This window comes from Sabethes cyaneus, chromosome 3, assembly GCF_943734655.1.
Source record: "Sabethes cyaneus chromosome 3, idSabCyanKW18_F2, whole genome shotgun sequence".
In the NCBI taxonomy this organism is placed as follows: Eukaryota; Metazoa; Arthropoda; class Insecta; order Diptera; family Culicidae; genus Sabethes; species Sabethes cyaneus.
In genome coordinates this window covers 224,674,257-224,699,574 of record NC_071355.1, presented here as the reverse complement: position 1 = coordinate 224,699,574, position 25,318 = coordinate 224,674,257, and the positions used below count along the sequence as shown (strand labels likewise).

Below are 25,318 nucleotides of genomic sequence, written 5' to 3'. Positions count from 1 at the left end.
AAAATCTTTTCATTTACCCTAGGTTTGCTGGCGCTTTTCTTCTGGCGGCACCAAAAGATTTTGCCCACCTGTTGTTGTTCGTTACCGGAATCAGTCAGTCAGTCGGTCGGTCTTTTCAGCTCCGTCAGACAGGAGGTAAAATTTTCCTGACTGGGTCAAGCAAGCAAGCGAGTGGATAATCTGAAAGAAGCTTCAATTTCTATTGCAAACATTCACCATCGCCACCGCGCGCCTTGGTTGGGTGCTTGAGAGCGCTTCTAAATTCGAAAAGTTTTCACAGCCAGCTCTCAAGTGGCAAAATTTCTCGAGAAGACGACCATCATCTGACGTATGATAGTCAGGTCCTGAATGGGAGCGACTCTGCTGGCTAGTCTGCCTTGTAAATTTGTTTAACGTTTCAAATTTGATTTTTTGTTTTTGTCAATGCTGGAGTTATTTTTTTTATCGCTGTCAAACAACCATCTTTTTGTGGATTGGAAAGTCAGCTTAAACTCGTCTGTTTTACAATGAAGAAGAGCTAAAAATTGAAGTATTTCAGCCATCCAAAAATCCTAAGTTTCCTAACAAACCAAACAATTAGTAAAATTCCGAATATAGTCAACGAACGATTGAAACTCAGAATGGCCAGCGACATTCATCTTTTCTCTACCCGAACAAGTCGACAGCGGCTGTTCGAACGTCAAAGTCCGTTCAAGTGAAGCAAAACTGAAATTGAACTTCGGCTGGATCTATACAGCTTCGACAAAAAAAGAAATCCGTTTGCCGTACAACCTACGAGAGTATCGCTCCAAATCAAATTGGCTGCTTCTGACCCCAAAAAACAGCCGTTTCTCTATGCTTCGAACCATCAGATAACACGAACCTCCTACGGTCGGCAGCGCTGAAAATTCAATTAAAATCTCGTTAGAATAATGTGCTCTGGACAGACCAATTTTGCGCTGCGCAGTCGTCCATTCATTTCGGCAAAACTTGTACTACTACGTTCAACAACAACTAGGATTGGCTGCCAGGCTAGGAAACGCAAACAGTCGATTCGCGCCTTGCACCGAACATACAGAGTGCAGCCTCGCAAGGGAAAAACTTTGCTGTTTGTTTTATTTAGTTTTTTTGTGTGTTTCTTTTGTAGTTGTATTCAAACGACAAGACAATTACGAAAGCTTTTCTTTCTAAGTTCACTTCACTCCCTCCCTGCTGCAGTTGGTCATTTCGACTCGCTGCCTCGAGGACAAACTGCGCCAGCAGGCAAATAAAGTTTACTTGTAAAAATGTAATTCTTTTCTCTTCAGTATCGTTTTATATTTCTTTCACTTTCATAAAGTTTTTTTTTTCCTGCCCAATCTTGATTCAAATTGACACCAGTTTCTTGAGAGTGGGTCAGCAATTGGTATTTTTTTTTTACTCAGTTTTGAGAACTTTGTTTCGACGTGTTTTCCTGGGAATTAGTTTTCAACTCAACACCTGGTGAACTGAACTGTAGATGATTTTTTCCCAAGCAAGATGTAATCAGCTAATTATTATACACCATTGGATGAAAAATTGAAATTGAAATGTATAAAATGGTAAACATTTTATGGTTCCGGATACGGGCGATATAGGTAAAACGGTATGTGACAAGGGATACAGAATTACTTTAAGCAAAAATCAACCCTACTCAACATCAAAGTTGCAATGCAAATTATATCATACATTTTATGCTGTCCCAAGTTGCGTCGTAAAATGATGAACCCGACCTTAATTTCTACATAAACTGAGTCTGATGAAATGAGTTCCCCTTCCAGGTACCATTCCATTACATCCGTCCTAAATTAACTATTTTCCCCCACTAGCTTAATGATGAAGAGTGCAGAACAATCACTCATAATTTAGGTTAAGAAAATTACCTCCCACCTACATGGGTGTGTTGAAAGTCGTGCACCTGGCTAACTGTAAACGTCCCTTGCATTTTGAAACTAACTTAGTTTAATTTAACTCGCATGCAGCATGTGCTGCCTCCTAATCAAAAATTCCATCCTGCTACTGCGTATGTGTTGCTTTCCATTACTCTCATCCATATATATCTTAAGCCGGTTTCAGTTTTTGATTAATTTTCTCGCATGTCCCAGGCTGCATTTTATTAGTATAACATTTAATCCCTCTCTCCCCGTAAAGTAGAAGCTTACTTCCGGCGTGTCGGGCACACGTTTGACAAATGCATATGGAAATATGACCACCCTTAATAACGCCACCATGCCGGGAAAATGTGCTTGCCTTCTATCTGCGGCCCTGCCGGCGCGCGCCTTCGATCTGCCGGGAGGCACGTAACCCGAAGCCAGCTCGACACAGTTCAAGCGGAGTCACTGCTACCTACTGGCATGAGCAGAGCAGCAGAGCTGCTGCGTCGTATGTGATAACGGCACAATCTAATTTGAAGATTAATTTATTTTCCTTCCACTTTCTGCCCAAGTTGCATAAGAACCGGAAACCGCAGATAGGAGGCCAGCAAAGAAATGTTCAAAGCCCGTAGGTTTTGCGATTGCTCGCAGCAGCTAGCTGCATTGCGAGTGCTTTCGGCAATAATCATTTCCCTTTCCGGTGCGATCGATCGTGTAATGTTAATTAAATTTTCCATTTTCCCGCCCCCCATACTGCCGCCACCGGATCCGGACCGGACCGCCTTCGGGATGTTGGATGGATGCTACCCACACAAACACGCAAACACACAGGTGACGGCCAGCGACGGCGATAAGGACCGTCCGCAGAATATCGTGTACTTCCTTACGGGTCAGGGCATCGATCCGGATAATCCAGCGAACAGCAAGTTCGACATCAATCGCACCACCGGAGAAATTTTCGTCCTAAAGGTAAGTGTGATTGGGTAAATATTTCCCTGTTGTAAATGTATGTTACTGCAGTGCGTTCGTACAATGGTTACGTTCGAGGGTTTACGCAGAATTATTAATAACAGTGTGTACAGGATTCGTACAGAATCATTCGGGCATCATGTCATGAAACAGACCTAGAAGGTATCATATTACATGTGTTTGCCATTGATGAAAATCTATCATCATGAAATCGTTTTCATTCAAAGCATATTCCACGATCTGAAAGGTATATCATCGAAATAGAGCAATTAGATCAGCACGCTGTAACAAAAAAAATTCACTTTGAATTCCATACAATTATTTATCAACGGAAGAATGTTAAAATTAATCTCGAATTCTTGGGAAAAATCACACAAAATTCTTTGAATCATATCCACGATTATACCTAGTCGCTTTGATGGAAGAAATAAATTTTCTTTTGCGGATATATTAAAATCACCAAATAATAGCTGAAGAAACTGCTACGAATTCTTTGAAATTTATGATTAAGATAATACATTAAGAAAACGCACTCAACATAATGGTGCGGTATTTAAAGCAGTTAAGTCAATCTTCATCTCGTTTTCAACAAGGAAAAGAATAATTCTAATCTGTTTCAAGCTATGAACAACCTGAAATTGTGGTGTAATCATGAAATAGTAACCTGTTTGAATCAACAGTAAAGAATTTTTTTTTACAATTTAACAGTGATATGAAAACAAATATTTTTGCTTCAATCGTACAGTTCAGTTGAAACCAAATAAAACTTCTTTCTGTACGCAAAACAATCATAAATTTTGTTGAAACCACTATTTTTATTCGTGAAACTATGCTTAATTGGATTAGTGCCTAACACCCTGAATTGGCACGGTGCTGCAGATTTTTTGTGGGATATACCGCGTCAGACGGAACATCTTCCCCCGTTGCCGGTCTGGCAGGACATAGATTATGTTGATAGGACGCCTGTGCTTATAACCGGCGATGGTGACGTCAATCGCTCTGTCCTAACCGTCGTAACAAGTAAAACCTGCTGTCAGTGTTGGGCACCGCTAATTCGCTAATTCGCTAACCAATACAATTTGCTCGATAATCGTGGAAATTTCGCTAATCACTAATCGCAAACTGCAAATTAACAGTTACTGTTTATTCTTGAACATATCGCAATTACTCGCATTGTAATCTATCGCTGTACAAATTATTTGTAATTTACATTTATTCCATGACTTTTCTTAATTTACCTAAGATCAAAACCTATTATAATGGATAAAATGCTTTACAGTTTATTAATTTTAAAATAAACAGCGGCACTTCATTTGGAATCATGGCCCAGCAACAATTCGGCTAGTCTGAGTATAAATTATAAAGTATAACTAGCGTTTCTCGATTGGTCGGTTAGCGAATTAGCGAATTAGCGGTGCCCAACACTGCCTGCTGTTATATGATTCATTTTACATTCGAGTGATTCATGTCTCACAGTAATATGTTGATTCCTGTTACGAAGCTGCAAAATATTAAGGTATTCGTTGCTTCAAAATCGCCAAAATTGTTGACACATTAGTTTCAGGTATTGCCATCGATCTACATGTCCAATGTTGATGCTTCTGAATGATGGTTGCGGTAAGGCAGTCAAGGGACCTCCGATTAAATAAAATGGGAAAAAGTAATCACTGTTGGCCACATCCTCACATGGCACAGTGGGCAAATTTTGAAAATAGCGGACATTAGCAATTGGGTAAAAAAGCGTAATTTTTCAAGCGTGGTGTCTTCGGAGAAGTTTAATAATATCTTCCTGCAATATTAGGGTGATACGAACTTTTGTTTTTATAATTTCAAAAAATAAAATGTTTTCTTCAAAAATTTGCAGAGCATACTGAAATAAACAACTTTGCTGAATATATTAACTATCTATCTCTTATCGATTGCGAAATATAATCTATACCTATAAAGAAGGATTTCTGTCTGTCTGTCTGTCTGTCTGTCCGTATGTTCCTTATAGAATCGAAAACTACTTAACCAATCGGCATGAAAATATGCATGTAGAGGTTTTTTAGGGCCAGGAAAGGTTTTAGTGATGGTTAGAAACCCCTCCCCCCACTAAGAGGGGGGGCTCCCATACAAATGAAACACAAATTTCTGCATAACTCGACAACTAATCAAGCAAATAGAACAAATTTTGGCATGTGGGTGTTTTCGGTGACAAGAATTTATTCTATGGTAAATTGAGACCCCTCCCCTCTTTATAAGGGGAATTATAACTCCTCTCCTCTTTAAAAGGGGGGGGCTTCCATACAAATTTCCTCATAACTCGAGAACTAATCAAGCAAATCGAACCAAATTTGGCATGTGAAGGTTTTCGAGGGCAAGTATATTTTCTATAGTAAATTAGGACCCCTCCCCACTTTAAGAGGGGGGGGCTCCTGTACCAAAGAAACACAATTTTCCTCATAACTCGAGAAGTAATTAAGCAAATGGAACCAAATTTGGCATGTGGGTGTTTTTGGAGACAAAAATTTTTTCTATGATGAATTGGGACCCCTCCCCGTTTTAGGAGGGGGGGATCCTATACACATGAAATACAAATTTCCTCATAACTGAAGAACTAATCAAGCAAATCGAAAAAAATTTGGCATGTGAAAGTTTTCGAGAGCAAGAATATTTTCTATGGTGAATTAGAACCCCTCCCCACTTTAAGAGGGGGGGCTCCTATACAAACGAAATACAAATTTCCTCATAACTCGAGAACTAATCAAGCAAATGGAACCAAATTTGACACGTGGGTGTTGTTGGAGACAAAATTTTTTTCTATGATGAACGGGGACCCCTCCTCACTTTAGGAGGGGGGGCTCCTATACAAATGAAATACAAATTTCCTCATAACTCGAGAGCTAATCAAGCAAATGAAACCAAATTTGGCATGTGAGAGTTTTCGAGGGCAAGAATATTTTCTATGGTGAATTAGGACCCCTCCCAACTTTAAGAGGGGGGCTCCTATACAAACGAAATACAAATTTCCTCATAACTCGAGAACTAATCAAGCAAATGGAACCAAATTTGGCATGTGAAGGTTTTCGAGGGCAAGAATATTTTCTATAGAAAATTAGGACCCCTCCCCACTTTAAGAGGGGGGGCTCCTGTACCAAAGAAACACAATTTTCCTCATAACTCGAGAAGTAATTAAGCAAATGGAACCAAATTTGGCATGTGGGTGTTTTTGGAGACAAAATTTTTTTCTATGATGAATTGGGACCCCTACCCACTTTAGGAGGGGGGGCTCCTATACAAATGAAATTCAAATTTCCTCATAACTCGAGAACTAATCAATCAAATGGAACCAAATTTGGCATGTGGGAGTTTTAGATGGCAGAAATTTTTTCTATGGTGAATTACGACCCCTTCCCTTTTAAGAGGGGAGCTCCCATACAAATGAAATTCAAATTTCCTTATAACTTGAGAACTAATCAAGCAAATGGAACCAAATTTGGCATGTGGGAGATTTTGGAGTCTTGAATTTATTTTACGATAGTTAGAACCTCTCACCCCTGTGGTAGGGGGATACGGACTCATACAAATAAAACAGAAATTTTTGCGAAACTCAAAAACTAATCGAACTCGAGAAATTCGAGACTCTTCCATAAAACATTAGTCTATACAAGACCACAAAAACTATCTATAGTAACACTAGATCATTCAGGACGAGACGGTCGCGAGTGTTGCCGGTGACCCGCCGTCGGAAGCGCCGCCCACTGGGGGGCTTGCAAAACTCGAGATTGTGACAAAGATCATCCGAGATTCATGATTTATGTACAACACAGGTTAATTTGTGGCAATACGAAGTTTGTCGGGTCAGCTAGTGATGTATATAATATAATAATCAATTATGCTCAATAACTTTGCACACGGTTTTTTACTGCTTTCGAGTGTTCTACAAGTTATTCAGTTCAGTATTTTAGCATACACTATGAAGACATAAACCTCAAAAATAACTCATTTTTACGTTATAGCAAACTATTGTGAAAAATAAGAAAACTTATCCAATTTAATTCTACTATGTGTATTTTATTCAATGACAGATACGTATTTCGCCTATGACTTGCAGGCTTCCTCAGTGTCTGTTTTCGAACAGACATTTGTAGTTGTATTTGTAGTTTTTTGCATGGAAAATAATAACGTGTGTATGAAAATCAAGAATAGATTTGGTTTTCACGTTTAAAGTTTTAAGTAAAAATCCTTAAATCGCATTTTTTTTTGCCCGATTAAAAAAATCTTTGTTTTTTTTTCATAAAGGAAGAACAAAAACTTTATAAAATATTTGTAATGGACTAACTTTGTAGAACACTCGAAAGCAGTAAAAAAATCGTGTGCAAAATAATAAGCATAATTAATTTTTAAGCGCTATTTCAGAATGTTCTGCAACTTTTTGAAGAAAAAAAAATTTTTTTTAAATTTATTTCAAAAACACAAGTTTGTATTACCCTCAGGGCTTGTTCGTTCACTTTGACTCAATGTTGATTCATTTGACAGTACCATCTCAGTCGAGCAAAATTTGACAAAGTTATGTATGGGACATTTGCAGAACCAGTAATTATCTACAATTTTGCTGAATAAAGTTTTACTGTATCTTTCGTATTTACGGTGCTACAACGCTAGTATCTTGTTAGTGACTAAATGAATGCTCATTTAGTTACTAGTGACATACTAGCATTATAGCATCATAACTACAACAGATACAGCAAAAATTTATTCAGCAAAATTGAAGATGATAACCAGTTCTACAAATGTTCCATACGCAACTTTGTCAAATTTGGTTCGGTTGAGATGGTACTGTCAAATGAATCAAAATTGAGTTAAAGTGAACGAACAAGCCCTGATTACCCTAATAGGTGAATTCATGGTCACCCTAATAGTGCAGAAAGATGCGCTCTATTTTATTATTAAACTTCTCCGAAGACACCACCCTTGAAAAATTACGCATTTTTTACCCAATTGGGCGCCATCTTTCCGGCCATGCTTGGATTCAGTACCGTTTCACCTTAATCAGCTAAAAATTCATCCCTAATGATCTAATGATTAAATTCTACGTCTATAAACAGTCTTACTTATTTGAAAATCAAAAGCTTCACCAACTTTATTGAAAACACGGCAGTATATAGCCTAAGTAAGGTTCGTTCTACCCGTAGTTTCCCAAGTAACAATTTCGGTTTTATTGCACTCTTATGATGGCATTTAAGACCAAAGTTGGTCTTGAAGACCACCAGCAGGGTGCTTGGGTTGTGAGATAGCATGGTTGCCACAGTAGGATATAATTTCGGAGCTGCTTTCGGCGAACATGGATGCCTGCCTGGCTTAAGAGAGAGCTGCAATCGACTTTCTAGGCTGGTAGGTTTGCTGCATCGCTCCAGAACAGCAAATCTCAAGAAATTCTTTTGAATGGCCTCTATACTGTTGATATGCATAGCATGACATGGTGCTCACACGACAATAGCGTACTCCAGAATGCTGTGGACAAGACATAGTACAATGATTTAAAGGCGTATATACCCTAGAATGCGTTGGTGTTTCTTTTCAAGAATCCAAGTATTGCGAAGGCAGTGATCGTTGAAATGGGTTCGTTGAATTTGGCTTTGGAATCAATAGTATAGCCCTAATCTTTTATGACCTGCACTCGGCGTATGTGGCCCGATAGAGTACTCATTTCGCAGGGGCTCACATAGACGGCTAAATGATATAACGCAACATATCGTGACATTAACTTGTATACCATTTAGACTACAACAAGAGATTCAATATCGCTTTGAAGAGTATAGTAGTCAAGTCTGGTTTTAATTTCGCGGAATATCTTTAAGTCGTACATCAGCTTAGATGAACTTGAAAGCTTATCGAAACTATGTTTAACAAAACTTAACATTAACGAAAAGTACAAACAGCAGAGACCCTAGATGGTAACCTTGAGGCACGCCAAATGGTATCTCGAAGCAAGGCGAATTATTACGTTTAATGTTGACAAAAGTGAAGCGTTCGGTATGATAAAATTGGGTCCACTGTGTCGCCCAGTTTTGTTAGCCCAATTAACGTCGTCGTCAAAAATCATCAGGTGGTTTTAGAAAATTCGAAATAACATCTTTTCTTTTTACGTCCAAAAATTCGAACCAGCGTCTTCTTTTTTTACGTCCAAAATTTGAGTTAACGTCCTCTCGTTTTACGTCCAATATTTTAATTAACGTCCACTCGTTTTTCATCCAAAATTTGAATTATCGTCCACTTTTATACGACCAATTTTTTCACGTCCCCCAGTAGTGGACGTAAAACGAGATTTGGGTGTATTAATGTTTGGACGAGCTGCAATTTACATGGTTGTAAACCAAATTCTATGCCAAGTAACCAAGGAAATCTTACTACAACACAATTGCAATGACCGTTTTTTGTTTTAACATATGTCATCACGTGATTGATGTGGACGTGGAGCTGGTAGACATTGAAATTTGAAAAACTGACACAGAAAGGCAATTGGTGGTCGTCTCATGTATCAAAGATCATATACGAAGACAAAATTTAAAGAAAATCATTTTATGTTTGAGACAGTTAGATAAGAGTGATATGTAGTTATCGTCATCCTTCTTTGAATAATTAAATCTAGTTGGTTCGAATTACGAGCTTAATGCTTGAAAAAAAATCCATACACTATCTCTATCATTCGGTACAATATTAAAACTAAAAGGCAAAAAACGCATTAACCCAACTAGCAAGCGAGAACCAGCAATGCCATCCATAAGACTTAATCATTCCTTAATTATACACACACAAAACTCCCTGATATCACGTTTCCCCAGAAACTGTTTTCACATTTTTTTGCCAAAATCGCGGTTGCCCCGGCGACCGACCCGGAAACGGAAGGAATTGACGACTTTCCGACCATTTCTTTAATCACTGGTAGCCAGATTGCATTATCAACTTTGTGCCAGCACTAGAACGACCGACCAACCGACGGACGGTCCAAAGCCGGAAGAAGAAGTCAGACGGAAGTGTTAAACGCCATTCTCGCAGTGATGATTACTATCTGCTTCTGCTGCTACTGCATTCCGCCAGCAGCAGCAGCAGGCACGGGGCGTCGTCATAAATCATGAAACTTATGCAATTTATCTGCAAGATTGTACTTACTTCCCGTTTCGCGCCTCGTCTTAGTCACAGTCACCGTACCGGAGCGCTGGCGGGCAGAACTCGAGCATGGCATCTTGATAGTCTGGGTGTGATGATGGGATGCTGTCAGAACAACTGATGCGCCGCTACGCCGGAAACGTCCGAATGATAAAGGAGCAAAACTTCACTTTCATGAAGCCTGCCCCTGCAAAGACTATTTGCTATTTTTGGAACCTAGTTAATGTTAAGAATTATGACAGACATAATAATCGGATGGATTCTTAGTGTTAAGAGCGTCCCCCTACAGTTGTTCTGTCCATTAAGAATTGTCTGATAGCTCTGTCTCACACTTGAATGGGAGATCAAGAAAAAGTGCTAAATGTGTGCCTAGAACCAAGGCTTTTAATATGAAACTTTTTCTTGTCTATATTAGTCTGACTGAGAATATATTTACAGACTTAACAGCCTATAATTAGTGTCTCATTCTTGTTGTAATTTTCACCGTAATCACCGGTTATGTTGCATTGAACTTTAAGCCTCAAAAAATGGTTTTTACTCACCTTTGAAATTGAGCCTACGTGTAAAAAAATGGTTGAATTAAGTTTTCCTGTATGTTAGCTAAAGCGACAAATATGGCGTTCCTTCGTGTCATACCTATATTTCTTCTTGTAAGTCATGAAAAGACTTCACAAGTAGAAAACTTTTTATACTCATATCTACCCGGAACAACCATAGAACGAGCATAATTAAAAGGAAAACATTTTTAATTTTGTCTTCTTCATTCAGTTAGTACAACGTGCAGCATCATATTGCAGGAAAAAATTATCTATTCAATAGCACATCCAAACTAGCGACCATCTTTGCGAGATAAAACTTTCCATTACTTGTCTCTTTGATGTTGGCTTCCTTCTTGGAGGTTGTTATTTATGTATGAGCTCTGCAAAACAAGCAGACGAAATCTCATAAAAAGCATATTATCCTCAGCTTCTTCAGCGGCGTCAAATTAGAGCTTACCGGATGATTTCACGACTCAAGGAAGCAAATTTCCGGGCCCCGTTTCGCTGGACAGCTCTCCCGAACAAGCAATTATAATCGAAGCACAGTATAAAAAGGAACACTTATACTTGGTAGCACAATTTTATAGCAGTTATGTTGCCTGAAATCTCTCCCGCATAATCACGGCAACGAAGTGTGCCAAAGTCCATAGTCACAGTTCGGCAGTTAATGTTTAAACGTGGAAAGCCATTTTGTTCGATCTTTTTGATGACTTCAAAATAAATCACCTTGCACTGACATTAATCTGCGCTCTCCCACAGCCGCTGGATCGAGATCAACCGAACGGCCGGCCGCAGTGGCGTTTCACCGTGTTCGCCCAGGACGAAGGTGGCGAAGGTCTGGTCGGCTACGCGGACGTCCAGGTCAACCTGAAGGACATCAACGACAATGCGCCGATCTTTCCGCAGGGAGTGTACTTTGGAAATGTCACCGAGAATGGTACCGCTGGCATGGTGGTAATGACGATGACGGCCGTCGATTATGACGATCCGAATGAAGGTGAGTGTTGTTTTCTTTTTCTGTAGGTAATTCTGCGGTTTTCATTAAGCTATCATATATCAAAACTATCCGACCCACAATACGGCGCAATCAAAAAACAAAAATTATAGAATTTTTTTTTTCAAAATTGATACAAGTATTATTAAAAAGTGTTACAAAACGATTCGCAATAATGAAATAGCCACTCTACTTCCCGTAAGACATAAGTCTAAGTCAAAAATAAAAAATAATGCACAAAAAGACACAGAAAGGGATAAAAATAAGCACAAAAATTAACTAAAACATAAATGCAAACAAAATAAGGTCAATCGATTTTCTTGGTCCAAAAATACTAAATGTTGGAAATTTGAATTTTGAATCACATCCAATTAAAACACATACAATAGCGAAATTTCATGACAAAAAAGGCACTAAAATTACATAGTTTCGGCACTAAAATGATAAACATGACTCCAAGGTTGACAGGAATATGACAGAAAAAATGGCTCACTAATAGGGTAAATCTACTAGTAATAGTTAGCGTGCCAGTAATGGTGGAAATGCGAAACATTTCATTATTTTGTAATCCCGATGTGAGATCTTCCTTGGTATCAATACTGAGTATTGATAAGTATTGATACTGGGGAAGATCTCCGTCGGATCCCAAAATAATGAAATGCTTCGCATTTCCACGATTACTGGTCCGTTTGCCGTATTACTGGTACGTTTGCCCTATCACCAATATGATGTAAAAATTATGTAAAGTGACACAAACAATATACAAAACAATAATAATAAAATGATACACAAAATGACAGAAAAATTAAACTAAAGCAATCAAAAATGTTACTAAATCGATGCACAAAGCAATGTTGCAAATAGAGCAAGTGCAAACGATGCCCGCTCACACGCGAGCGAATATAAGATAGCATCCAACGTTTACGCCACTAACGCAAACATACGACAAACAACCCCCGGTGCTGTGTGCATTCTGCTAGCTACATTCTGCTAGGTACACATTCGCGAACGAAAAGTCTTTCTGCACAGCTCGCTCACAAGGCCAGCAACTCGTGAGCAGCGAATAGCCCGTGAGGCACACTAGGTTATATGGGTACAGAATTTACGTTGCTTTTTCTTTTCTTCATCACCTTACGCCTCCCTCACACACGCGGTTGAGAAGGCGAACCCTCGCGAGTGAACGGTATCAGCTGCTCGGATTGACGAGCGAGTGCGATGATCGTGGCTGATCATACTTGCAAAATAAAGGGGTGTAATAAATCGTAATAAATTTGTATAAAAACTACACACACAAAACATAAGCGGGAACAAAAATGAAGGTATAGAAATTACAAACAGTGGTTATATAATACGAAATGAATTTTTGATTCATTTATGTGATGATATTTCATGATATCATGATATTTTATGTTTAGAGCGATTTTGAACTTAATTTGGGATCATTTTTTATTTTGACTTTTTTTTACCTTTGTGAGGGGTTCAAAGCAATTCTGAAAATGACTCAAACTAAAAGAATAATACGAGAATAGTACAAACATCACATAAAAACACTCAATTAATACTAAATTAATTAAAACATTGCCAAAATGATACAATAATCGAACAAACATCCACAAGACTTAAAATGGTTTACATATAATCAGCCATGGTACAAAAATACACCAAAAATAATGCAAAACTGTCGCGAATATCGTGCAAAATGGACCGTAAGAGCGTAGAATTTCATCACAATTACGGAATTTAGTTATTTTTTTGGGGCACTTTAACAGCATCGCTCAATCGTGACTTTTGTTTCATTAAAATTTGGGTCAGAGTTCTCGGCGTGAAAGACGTGAATGCTAACCACTACACCGGGTTTGACCCCTCGAACGTGAGCTTTGTTATTGGACTAATATAGGAAAAAAATATATAAAAAATTTCGAGGTCTCCTATTTTCATAGCGAAATATTTCGGTTTTCTCATGCATAGCTTGTTTAAAACATTCACAACTGCTAAGCCTAGCAACAATGAAAATAAATTGTTTTTCATGAACATAGGATTTTCTTAGAAATCCAGGAAAAATATTATCTAGAAAATGTTTCCCGAAAAATGTTTTTAAAGTCGAAAATTCTAAAATCTAAAATTCTAAAATATATGAAAAGTTCAAAAATCGAAACTTTAGAAAGTAGAAGAATTTAGAATTTGGAAGAATCTAAAAGTCGGAAAGTTGAAAAGTCAAACGAAATAGAAGAAATGCCTAAAAGTCGAAAATACAGGCCAAACTGTCAAAAAACTAAAAAGTTGAAAAGTGGACAGGTCAAATAATCGTGAAACCGAAAATGCGAAAGGTTACAAAATTGAAAAGTCAAAAACCGGCAAACTCGACAATTTCCAAAATCGAAAAGATGGAAAGTTGGAAGATCGAAATAAAAACAGAAAAGGCAAAACGCCGAAAAGTCAAAAATTCGGAAAGTCGAAAAGTTGAATGGTCGAAAAGAAGAAAAGTCAAACTCTTAAAAACCTGAAACATTGAATTGTTATAAAAGCGACAGATCAAAAAGTTTCTAGGACGGAAAACTAAAAAATGTGGAAACACTGAAAATATAAAATGTCGTAAAGTCGGAAAATTACAGGTTACAGGACCTGCAAGGTTACAGAACAAAAGTCTTTTTTTGAATACTCGAACAAATCCAGGAAAAATATTATCTGCAAAAAAGTGTTCTTTAAACTTTTTTAACAGTTGAAAACTCTATAAATCGGAAAACAATAAAATCGAAAATTCCAAACGTTCAAAAATCGAATAGGGAACTCGAAACCTCAAGAAAATTGGAAAATCATGGCAAAAAAAGTCAAACGGCAGACAAGTCGAGCTGTCGAAAAGTCATAAAACCCAAAAGTCGAAAGGTCGGAATATCGAAACGCCGAAACTTGAAATTTAGAAAATTTCAAGAATAAGTCGGAAAGTCTGCAGGTTGAAAAGAAAAAATAATACCGAAAGCTCGGAAAATCAAAAAATCAAGTCAAAGTCAGATGGCCGAAAAGTCAAACTGCCGAACAACCGCTAAGTCGTAGTATCGAAAAGATAGAAAGTTGAAAAGTGAAAAGGTCGGAATATCGAAAAGTCAAAAATTAGAAAATTCGAACTAGAAATGTTGAAAATTCGATAAAACGAAAGATCGAAAAGCAGAATATTCTTGAAGCAAACATCATAGAACGAAAGTCTTTTCTTGAAAATTTTAGGAAAATTTCTTTAATTTAGATTCAATTTTATCTGCAAAAAGTTTTCCACGAAACTTTTATAACAGTCGAAGGCTATAAAAAGGACCAAATTCCGAAAGCTCAAATATCAAAAACCACCGAAAAGGAGAAAACACGTAAAATCATAACATCGAAAAGTCGAAAAATTGGATGTTCGAAAAAAAGAAAAATCAAGTTGTCAAACAGTTGACAAGTCGAACTACCGTAGCCGTAAATATCCAATTTAATTGAAATGTAATTTGTCGAAAACTACGCGCGGTTTCTGTGTGGAATAATGCAACAAACGAGGCACAAAAACAAACGATGCTAAATTGCCATACGAAACGATGCTCGTTATGTAAACACCATTTATTTGAAACTAACCTGAATATTCAATAGTTTTCTTGTAGTCAGTAATTTCGAAAATTAAGATCACAAATACACCTTTTTTGTAAATTTAAAATAATGTAATGGTACTACATAAACAACCATGATTTGTTAATTTATATCGAAAAATAGTATGCACATGCAAGATTCACAGTGGTTTGAAATTCACTTTAAAATAAAAGTCAGGCACAATAAAACGAACCAGTATAGTCCCTAAGTTGATAAGCATTTCCTCTTATTAACGCTAATATGCAGAGATGTAGCGCCCCACACGCTTACGAAAAGAAGAAAAGTCGAATTTTTAAAATACTATAAACGTAAAAAGCAGGTAAAAAGCGACAAACAGTCGAACAGTAAAAAACTTGAAAATTAAAAAATCTACAATTCGGATAACAAAAGGTCAAAAAGAAGAAAAGACAAAAAATTTAAAAGAAACACAACAAACCAAAAGGCGATAAATCGTAGTAATAAAAAGTCGAAAAATCAAAGTAAAAAAGTCGGTAGGTCGAAAAATCGAAAAGTCGAATAGCGAAAATATCGAAAAACCAGAAAGGAAAAATGATCAAAATCTCAGAAAGCTGACAAATTGGAAGGCCGAAAATCTGACAAATCGAAAAGATAAAAATTCAGAATGTCAAAAAAAAGAAAACTTGAAAAGTTGAACCGTCCTAAACTCGAAAAATCGAAGTATCCAAGTCGTAAAGTCAATAAAAAAAGGTCGAAAAGAAGAATAAAAACTTCATAATGTCGAAAAGTCGTATCGAGAAGAAGAAAAGTCACACTGTTAAAAAGTCTTTAACTTGAAAAGTTAGGAATTCGTAAAACAAACAACTGAAAAATTACAAAAATTCGGACAAAAAGTCGAAAAATCGGAAGGTCAAAAAAAGTTTAGAGAGTAGAAGAACAAGTAAAGCCGAAAAAAAAGAAAAATCAAACTCGAGAAATCGGAAAGTCGATAAAACAAAAAGTCTCAAATTTAAAAATTCTGCTGAATGATCCTCTGGGTTAAAACCACTTTAATATATAAAAAAGTTTAAAAATTTGCCAAGCTGGAAAGTCGCTGAAGCTGCAAAATTAAATAGTTAAGGAGTCGAAAAGTCGAAAGAACGAAAAATTAAAGTCGAAAAACTGAAAAGTCAAAGTGGAAAAACCTAAAAAATAGGGTAGTCAATAAAACTCTCAAAATGCTGAAAAGTAAAAAGTTCTGGTGATCACGGAATCGAACATACGAAAATTCAGAAAGTCGAAAAGTGGAAACCTCGAAAAGTCGAAAAGTTTAACAGCAGATTAAACGAAAAGTTTAAAAGTATAAAATTTAAAAATTCAAGAAAAGTTACAAATTTATAAATTTGAAAAGTAGGAAAGTCAAAAGGTCCAAAGTAGAAAGCTCGAACGACAAAAGCAAGCCTAAAATAGCGAAAACTTAGAAAGTCGAAGCGTTAAAAGGTTGCAAAAAAGGAAAGTCGAACTATCGAAAAGTTGAAAGTCCGAAAATTTATAAAGTCGCACTGCCGTAATATCTTCTTTTCGGCTTTGCGACTTTTCGAATTTTCGGACTTTCAACTTTTTGACAGTTTGAATTTTTTATTGCGAACTGTCGAACCTTCAAAAACTCGAAAAGTTGAAAAATCGAAAGGTTAAAAATCAAACTGTCAAAAGTCGGAAAACCGAAAATTTCTTAATCTATGGTTTTTGTGTTATATCCAAAAAACTCAATTGTTTTGATTCAAAAACTAATAGCTCAGGAACCATGCATGGTAAAACAATTTTTTATGAAAATATAAGCAAATTTTCTCAACAATTCATGAAAAAAATCAAAGCATGGAGCTTAAACGTCTTTATCACTCGACTAGTTTTTTGGTAAAGAAATCGGCAGACTTTGCAGCCGGCTGTTAGAGTACAGGACAAGTACAGGAATCTTCCTGCATATCTATGGAGGAAAACTAATAACGACGGCATCAGATAGCATAATTGTTTTTCGGCCGTAACTCTAGAACAAAAAATAATACTAGTATAAAATATTCATTTTTAAAAGACTAAAACTCGCTGAATAAGAAACAATAATTTGAAAAATGGGTCAAATGGGTGTTATGCCTCACTTTCTGGCAAGCTTTGAACACGCCAGTGTTTATCACCATTTTCCATTCCTCTACTCTAATCAACTAGCTTAAAATTGCAATCGCTTTTTACATCTCTTCAACAGGCACCAACGCGAAACTGATATACTCCATCGAGAAGAACGTAATCGAAGAGGAAACGGGATCACCGATTTTCGAAATCGAAGCGGACACGGGTGTCATCAAGACGGCCGTCTGCTGTCTGGATCGGGAACGAACGCCGGACTACTCGATACAGGTCGTAGCGATGGATGGAGGGGGGCTCAAGGGGACTGGGACGGCCTCTATACGCGTCAAGGATATAAACGATATGCCGCCGCAGTTCACGAAAGACGAGTGGTTCACCGAGGTGGACGAAACGGACGGTACGAATCTGCCGGAGATGCCGATTCTGACGGTGACGGTTCACGATGAGGACGAAACCAATAAGTTCCAGTATAAGGTGATCGACAACAGTGGATACGGAGCGGACAAGTTTACCATGGTGCGAAACAATGATGGTACGGGTAGCTTGAAAATCGTGCAGCCTTTGGACTACGAGGATCAGCTGCAAAGCAATGGATTCCGATTCCGTATTCAAGTGAACGATAAGGGCGAAGACAACGATAATGACAAATACCACGTGGCGTACTCGTGGGTGGTTGTGAAATTACGCGATATTAACGACAACAAACCTCAATTCGAGCGGCCGAACATTGAAGTTTCGGTGTACGAAAATGCCGACGTCGGCAAAACGCTGGAGACGTTCAAAGCCACCGATCCAGATCAGGGTGGTAAGAGTAAAGTTTCCTACGCCATCGACCGATCTTCCGATCGACAACGACAGTTCTCAATCAATCAGGAAGGCACCGTAACCATTCAACGGCAACTCGACCGAGAGGTAACGCCTCGTCATCAGGTCAAGATACTTGCCATCGATGACGGTATTCCACCGAAAACTGCCACCGCAACGTTAACGGTGATTGTACAGGACATCAACGACAATCCTCCCAAGTTCCTAAAAGACTACCGGCCGGTCCTTCCGGAGCATGTTCCACCGAGGAAGGTGGTGGAAATACTCGCAACCGACGACGATGATCGATCGAAGAGCAACGGTCCGCCGTTCCAGTTCCGGCTAGATCCGGGTGCCGATGATATCATTCGAGCTTCGTTCAAGGTCGAACAAGATCAGAAAGGTGCCAACGGAGACGGTATGGCAATTGTGTCCTCGCTGCGGTCATTCGATCGCGAGCAGCAGAAAGAGTACCTGATTCCAATCGTGATCAAGGATCACGGAAACCCGGCAATGACCGGCACCAGCACGCTGACGGTGGTGATTGGTGACGTCAACGACAATAAGATGCAACCCGGATCGAAAGAGATCTTCGTGTATAATTATCTGGGTCAGGCGCCCGATACGCAGATAGGTCGGGTGTACGTGTACGATCTGGATGATTGGGATTTGCCGGATAAGAAGTTCCACTGGGAAACGAATCACGAGCATCCACGGTTCAAGCTGGATGAGGATACCGGAATGATAACGATGCGTACCGGTACGAAGGACGGTCGATATCATTTGCGGTTCAAAGTGTACGATCGGAAGCACACGCAGGCGGATGTTCCAGCCAATGTGACTGTTACGGTACGGGAGATCCCGCATGATGCTGTTATCAATAGTGGATCTATTCGGATAGCAGGTATTACGGATGAGGACTTTATACGGGTATGGAACTACAGGACGCAGAGTCTGTCGAGAAGTAAGCTGGATCGGTTCAAAGATAAGTTGGCGGATTTGTTGAACACGGATCGGGAGAACGTGGATGTGTTCAGTGTGCAGTTGCGAAGAAAGCATCCGCCTTTGACGGATGTGCGGTTCTCGGCGCACGGTTCGCCCTATTATAAGCCGGTCCGGTTGAACGGCATTGTGCTGATGCATCGAGAGGAGATTGAGAAGGATGTTGGTATCAATATTACGATGGTTGGTATCGACGAGTGCTTGTATGAGAATCAGATGTGCGAGGGGTCGTGTACGAATACGCTGGATATTAGTTCGCTGCCTTACATGGTGAATGCTAATAAGACGTCTTTGGTCGGGGTGAGGGTGGACGTGATTGCGGAGTGCACCTGCGGTGCTAGAAATTTCAGTAAGGCGGAATCGTGTCGGTCTTCGCCGTGCTACAATGGAGGGCGCTGCATGGAGACGCGCTATGGGTTAACGTGCTCGTGTCCCACCGGTTACACTGGTCCGCGGTGTCAGCAGACGACGCGCAGCTTCCGAGGCAATGGATGGGCGTGGTATCCACCGCTGGATATGTGCGACGATTCGCATCTTAGCTTCGAGTTTATAACTCGTAAATCTGACGGGCTGTTGTTGTACAATGGACCGATTGTGCCCCCGGAACGGGACGAAGTGCTCGTGTCCGATTTCATTTCTGTCGAGTTGGAGAGAGGATACCCAAGACTGCTGATAGACTTCGGTTCCGGGACACTAGAGCTGAGGGTCAAAACGAAGAAGAGTCTGGACGATGGCGAGTGGCATCGGTTGGACATATTCTGGGACACCGAGAACGTCCGTATGGTTGTGGATTACTGTAAGTCGGCTGAGGTGTCCGAGATGGAGGACGGATCGCCGCCGGAGTTTGACGATTCATCCTGTCAAGCGCGGGGTACGATTCCACCGTTCAATGAATATCTGAATGTGAACGCTCCCCTGCAGGTGGGCGGTTTCTATCGGGAGCAGTTTGATCCGACGCACTACCGCTGGAACTACATGCCGATGGGTAAAGGATTCGACGGGTGTATAAAGAATCTAGTGCACAATAGTAAACTGTACGACTTGGCACATCCTGGACTGTCGCGGAATAGCGTGGCTGGTTGTCCGCAAACGGAGGAGGTTTGTAGTCAAAGTGAACAGACTTCGCGCTGCTGGGAGCACGGTAACTGTGTTGGAAGTTTCACGGAGGCACGATGCCAATGCCGACCAGGTTGGACAGGACCAGCTTGTAACATACCGACGATTCCGACAACATTCAAGCAACAAAGTTACGTGAAATACGCGCTTAGTTTTGAACCTGATCGATTCAGCACGCAAATTCAGCTGCGATTCAGAACTCGGGAGCAGCATGGCGAACTGTTTCGGGTGAGCGATCAGCACAATCGGGAGTATGGAATACTGGAGATAAAGGATGCCCGACTGAGGTTCCGATACAACCTGAATTCTCTGCGTACGGAAGAGAAAGATATTTGGCTGAATGCGATCGGAGTGGATGACGGACAGTGGCACGTAGTGCGAGTGAATCGGCACGGTTCAGCGGCAACGCTGGAGCTAGATGGAGGAGAAGGCAGACGGTACAACGAAACGTTCACCTTCGACGGGCATCAGTGGCTGCTGGTAGACAAACAGGAGGGTGTCTACGCCGGTGGCAAGGCTGAATATACCGGTGTAAGGACATTTGAAGTTTATGCCGACTACCAGAAGAGCTGTTTGGATGATATACGGTAAGATTTGACGCCAATTCCGAGGGGAAAAGTTTTGCTTTTATTGACACTAATAAATCCTATTCTTGGTTTCCGCACAAAAATAACAGATTGGAAGGAAAACATTTGCCACTTCCCCCGGCAATGAATGGCACCCAGTGGGGTCAGGCTACGATGGCTCGCAATCTCGATAGAAACTGTCCGTCCAACAAGCCTTGTGCGAACGTTATCTGCCCGGATCCCTTCGAATGCGTAGACCTTTGGAACGAGTACGAGTGCACGTAAGTACTTCCTTAGCAGGAAAACACAAACTTCTTAATGTCGTATAAATCAAATATCATCGCATAGCTCGTCATCCAAACATCACTTTCACAAGCTCCCTCACTCCTTTGTTTATCATTCATCCACTTCCCGAACTAAATAACTGGGACCGCAGCAAAACACAGCAACTAGTTTTAGTCCGCCGGGGCGACCGTGAACTATAAACGACTCTAGAAGACATAAAAAACCGCTCAAACGACCGCGATGACGATGACGCCAGCGTGGCCCGAACTGACGACGGAATCTCCGTCAGAAATCTCATCATATTTTTACTCCCAAACCGCGAAGTTGATGACAAACACGTCTACATGTGGACGGCGCCACCATCACGGCGATGATGCTGGCTGACGACGAAACGATCCTACAACAACCTACAACAAACGACGCAATTGGAAAACTTTCCCGCGCGGTAGTGTGTAATGAGATTCTGCTTTGCATCCACTGGGCCGCATTTCATTAACTTCCGTTTGCCATTCAGCTTTGATTGTCCTTGGTGATATGCGAGTGAAGCCCATAATTTACCATCAAACGGACTTAATAAAAATATAGCCACTCATAAATTACATGATTTATGGAGCACATGCGCGCACTTGTAGCGTCGTTCTCATCCCGGCAGGCCGGCGCGTTATGTGCATTCTCATTCACTCCCCAGCCGACGACTGCATCCGTTTGTAATCAGGAAGGAGGTGCCGCTGCCAGGCGGTGCCGAATGTGACCCGGGGGGAATTCACGCGGGTGGGTTGTTCCTGTGTGAATAATAAATTTGAGCTGCATTCAGGATGCTCGCTTGAGGTGAAAACAATGATTCCATGATTTGATCGTGCCAAACATAAATCAGACCGTTCCGTTAGATTAACAACGTAACGCGCAAAATATGACATTTTAAAGATAGGAATAATAAGTGGCTTTTTCGTATCCTCTATTATTCGGCAATAACTCTGACACTTGACAGTTAAAATAATCATAAATTTCTAAAATGGGTCATGAATGCCAATACGGAAATATTTAATGGGCATAAATTTTCCTGACCGAATAAATTGAAAACACGAACCTAGTCCACTGATTGCGACTTGATAGGAGACGTGACGACGTAATCTACGTTGATGGGTGAAAAACCGAAAATCATCGTTATATTTCAATCTAAGTTACTCCAAACCTAAACTTTACCTCATCTGTTGTACAGCCTTAAATCCCCACATTTGTGCATTATTTCTTCTTACATGTGAACTCCGCTTACATTTCATCATGCTTAAAACCCGCTTCACCCAACCGCATGCCAACCCTCCTTTCCGCCAAACCGATTACTTAAAACATTTCCATCTCCCACGACAGTGAAAATATTATAAATCCCGAAAAACATCCAAACTCTCGTCCACTCCCATTACGGCGCGTTCTCGATTCATTCTTTTTTTTTTGGTGTGTTGTGTGAAGATTTTTATTGCAGCTCCACTTCAGTTCCAACACTCTAAAATTTCCAACAATTCCGTCAGTCCCTTCGGGGTGCCTTCCGCACACGACAGTCCACTCGCTCCTCCTCACTTGCCCTCATAAATAATCGCAGGATTTTCACAATTGCCGTCACGCTCCAAATGGGATCCGATCTATGCGCGCTCCGGCTTCGAAGGAAAAGCAACTAAGTTGGTAAGGGGTAGGGGGAAAATACACACATATCCTGAAGCCTCGTAGCTTCTTCTGATGATTTCGGCTGCGAATATTGGATATGCGAACGAAATCATTGTAGGAACCGGAAGAAAAAATATTCGATTGTAAATAGTATAATACATCATCATTCGGCTAGATCCTTCTACATCGAATGAATGGGGAGGGGGCGATAGGCTGCTGCTGGCTTGCTGTCAGTCAGTAATCGTTATGAATCGTTACCGTGGTAACGTGGTCAATGCAGCACAGCAACAATTCCTGGAATGAACTATGAACCACAGTACCACGGAAGTGGGAACAGGAGTCATCCGTGTTGATGTAAACTGCTCTGCTCTATTAACCCACCACCGGATCTGGGACGAACTGTGGCATTCAGAGGGGGCATTATTGCAATTTTAATTTGACCCGACTGGGCGAAGTAATTTTTTCGGGTATTCATTATCACTTCCGATAGATTGCCGGCTTCGTGATTGTCGGTTCGGTAGAGATCAATTTGTTCGTAATTAATCATCATTATTCGGAATGAGAATCAAATTAAATTGCTGTCAGCAAATGGGGTAGATACTGATCAATTGTACCATAATTTTCGGTGAACCAACGTTACCTCTACGTTAATATGCAGATTCAAACAGTTTGTCAATAAAAGCCGCAAAAAAACATAATTTGAAATTAGAAATACAGATGAAAATGCTGCATTACTGTGGAGAATCTACGGAATCTAAGCTACGGCTTCCGAAATATTATATCTGTCGTTTAGGGTTCATTTTATGCCAAAAACTTGAGTATTTCCAAATAGAATTTCTTTAAAAATTCGAAATAAAATAAGAATCGTGTATACTTAACACGAAACGAAATGGGTATCTTCATGTTTTCGCACTATACATACCAGAGATCCCCATTTTTTATAAATTGTTTTGAGAATGCTTTGAATAATATCTCAATACTTCCGAAATTTGTGACTTATAGTTTAGGAGATACGATTTTGCCGTGAGACTATCTCTTACCGTGGTTTGCCATTCCATAACTTAGATTCTGCTTATCGTCTCGAAAATATAGAAGATTTGGAACGCTAATAGCTCTACAAATTATAAATGAGTGAAAATTAACGAAAAGATTCAAGGTCAAGTATCCCCATAAATTTTATTCGTGTTCGGCTTGCTTCACAGGCGTTGACAGTTAAAAACACCATCGATTTGTTTACTGTCATTTCGATTATTTTATTTAAAAAAATAGAAATTGACAAAGCCCCTTTGTCCCACCAAGTCGAAGATTCTTTACGACGTTTAGACTTATACTAATTTGTTATCTGTGCTTGGGAAATACGCGGAAAAAAGTGATAAAATCCCAAAAATCCCAAAAAATCCCCCCCTCATCAGTGATGGTAAAAACTCAAAAGCTCAAAACTCATCAAAAATCAAAATCAACTGTGAGTTATGTCAACTTGATCCTATGCAGAGTGAGTTTTTCTATTTTCATAGCAAGAAGCACAAAACTCACACATATTTCTTCCCGCTTGATCACATTCTGCTTTGCTTCAACTGCTAACCGGAGCTATGCACATAAACATACCAATTTCTTGTTGAACAACATACAAATTTCTTGTAAGTGGGCGTGAGAGAAGGAATCTCTAAATAAATCGCAAAGTTAAACTAAAACACACATTTAACTGTGTGGCAGGTGGAAAATACCTGCGAACAATATATGCGCCAACAAACGGGTGCATACTGTATACACGCGGTTATCGGTTAACAGCAACTCCGACACGACAATCCGCGGATCACAGCATGCGTTGATAATCCTACGGATTAAAGCATGCTAGGAAATTCCTTCATAAAATCGACCTCTTTTCCTGCTGGACCGTCAACGAGGTAAGATGTGTGATTGATATACTCCCTGCGCTACCTGGCGAGGCCACACAATGGCGATCCTGTTGGGTTTCTGTGCATCTTGTTTCAAGATGCATATGAAGAAAACAAATAAAAATATGCAGGGAGTCTTATCAAACACATTTCAATTTCTTCAAATTAAATTTCTTTCGCTGAGGTTAATTGCGTTATTCACGCAACGCCTGCTGTGTTTGTGAAAAAACGGTATCGACACGTTGCACTGATTCTGTGCAATTGCAGTTAACGTGCTTACTGCAATGAGATTTGACGAGACGTACACCGCAGTATTGCCGATATTTGAACATAGTCCGGTGTTACGAGACGTCAATTCGCGAACCGTTGGTTCCGGCTGTAGCCGAGTGAGACGCCCATTGGAGTAGTATTGGCTAGCAGTTTTGGTTACCAATAGCTCGATGGGGCGAGACACTCGAGTCACCAATTGATAGTAAAAATAGAAAAGTCTTCATATAACGAGACGTTCATCAAAGTACTGTTTATAGGAAACAGGAAAGGTGATGGACGAGACGTTCATTGGAGGATCGGAAAGCTATTATGAAATGTGAAGAAAATTGTCAACAATGTTGATCAAATTGACCGCAGTCGCGGTAAAATAATTGAATGGTTGTCAGTTGCAAAACCAAATACAAGAGATAGCCGAATCCATGTTTCGATCTTATTGGATCTCATCAGAACGAAATTGCTTCAAGGAAACCGTTCATTTACTTGGTACACAAGCAGTGTTACATAGACA

The 25,318-nt window shown here is 39.8% G+C and overlaps 1 protein-coding gene across 1 annotated transcript in view; it reads left to right on the top strand.

Moving 5' to 3' along the window:
- Window positions 1–25,318, top strand: part of LOC128741142 (neural-cadherin) — a 136,876-nt gene that overhangs the window by 70,327 nt on the left and 41,231 nt on the right. Inside the window, exons 5-8 of the mRNA XM_053836742.1 lie at window positions 2,703–2,840; window positions 11,291–11,528; window positions 17,332–20,722; window positions 20,812–20,982. Coding sequence (XP_053692717.1) covers window positions 2,703–2,840; window positions 11,291–11,528; window positions 17,332–20,722; window positions 20,812–20,982 — 3,938 coding nt within the window. The remainder of the gene's footprint in view (window positions 1–2,702; window positions 2,841–11,290; window positions 11,529–17,331; window positions 20,723–20,811; window positions 20,983–25,318) is intronic.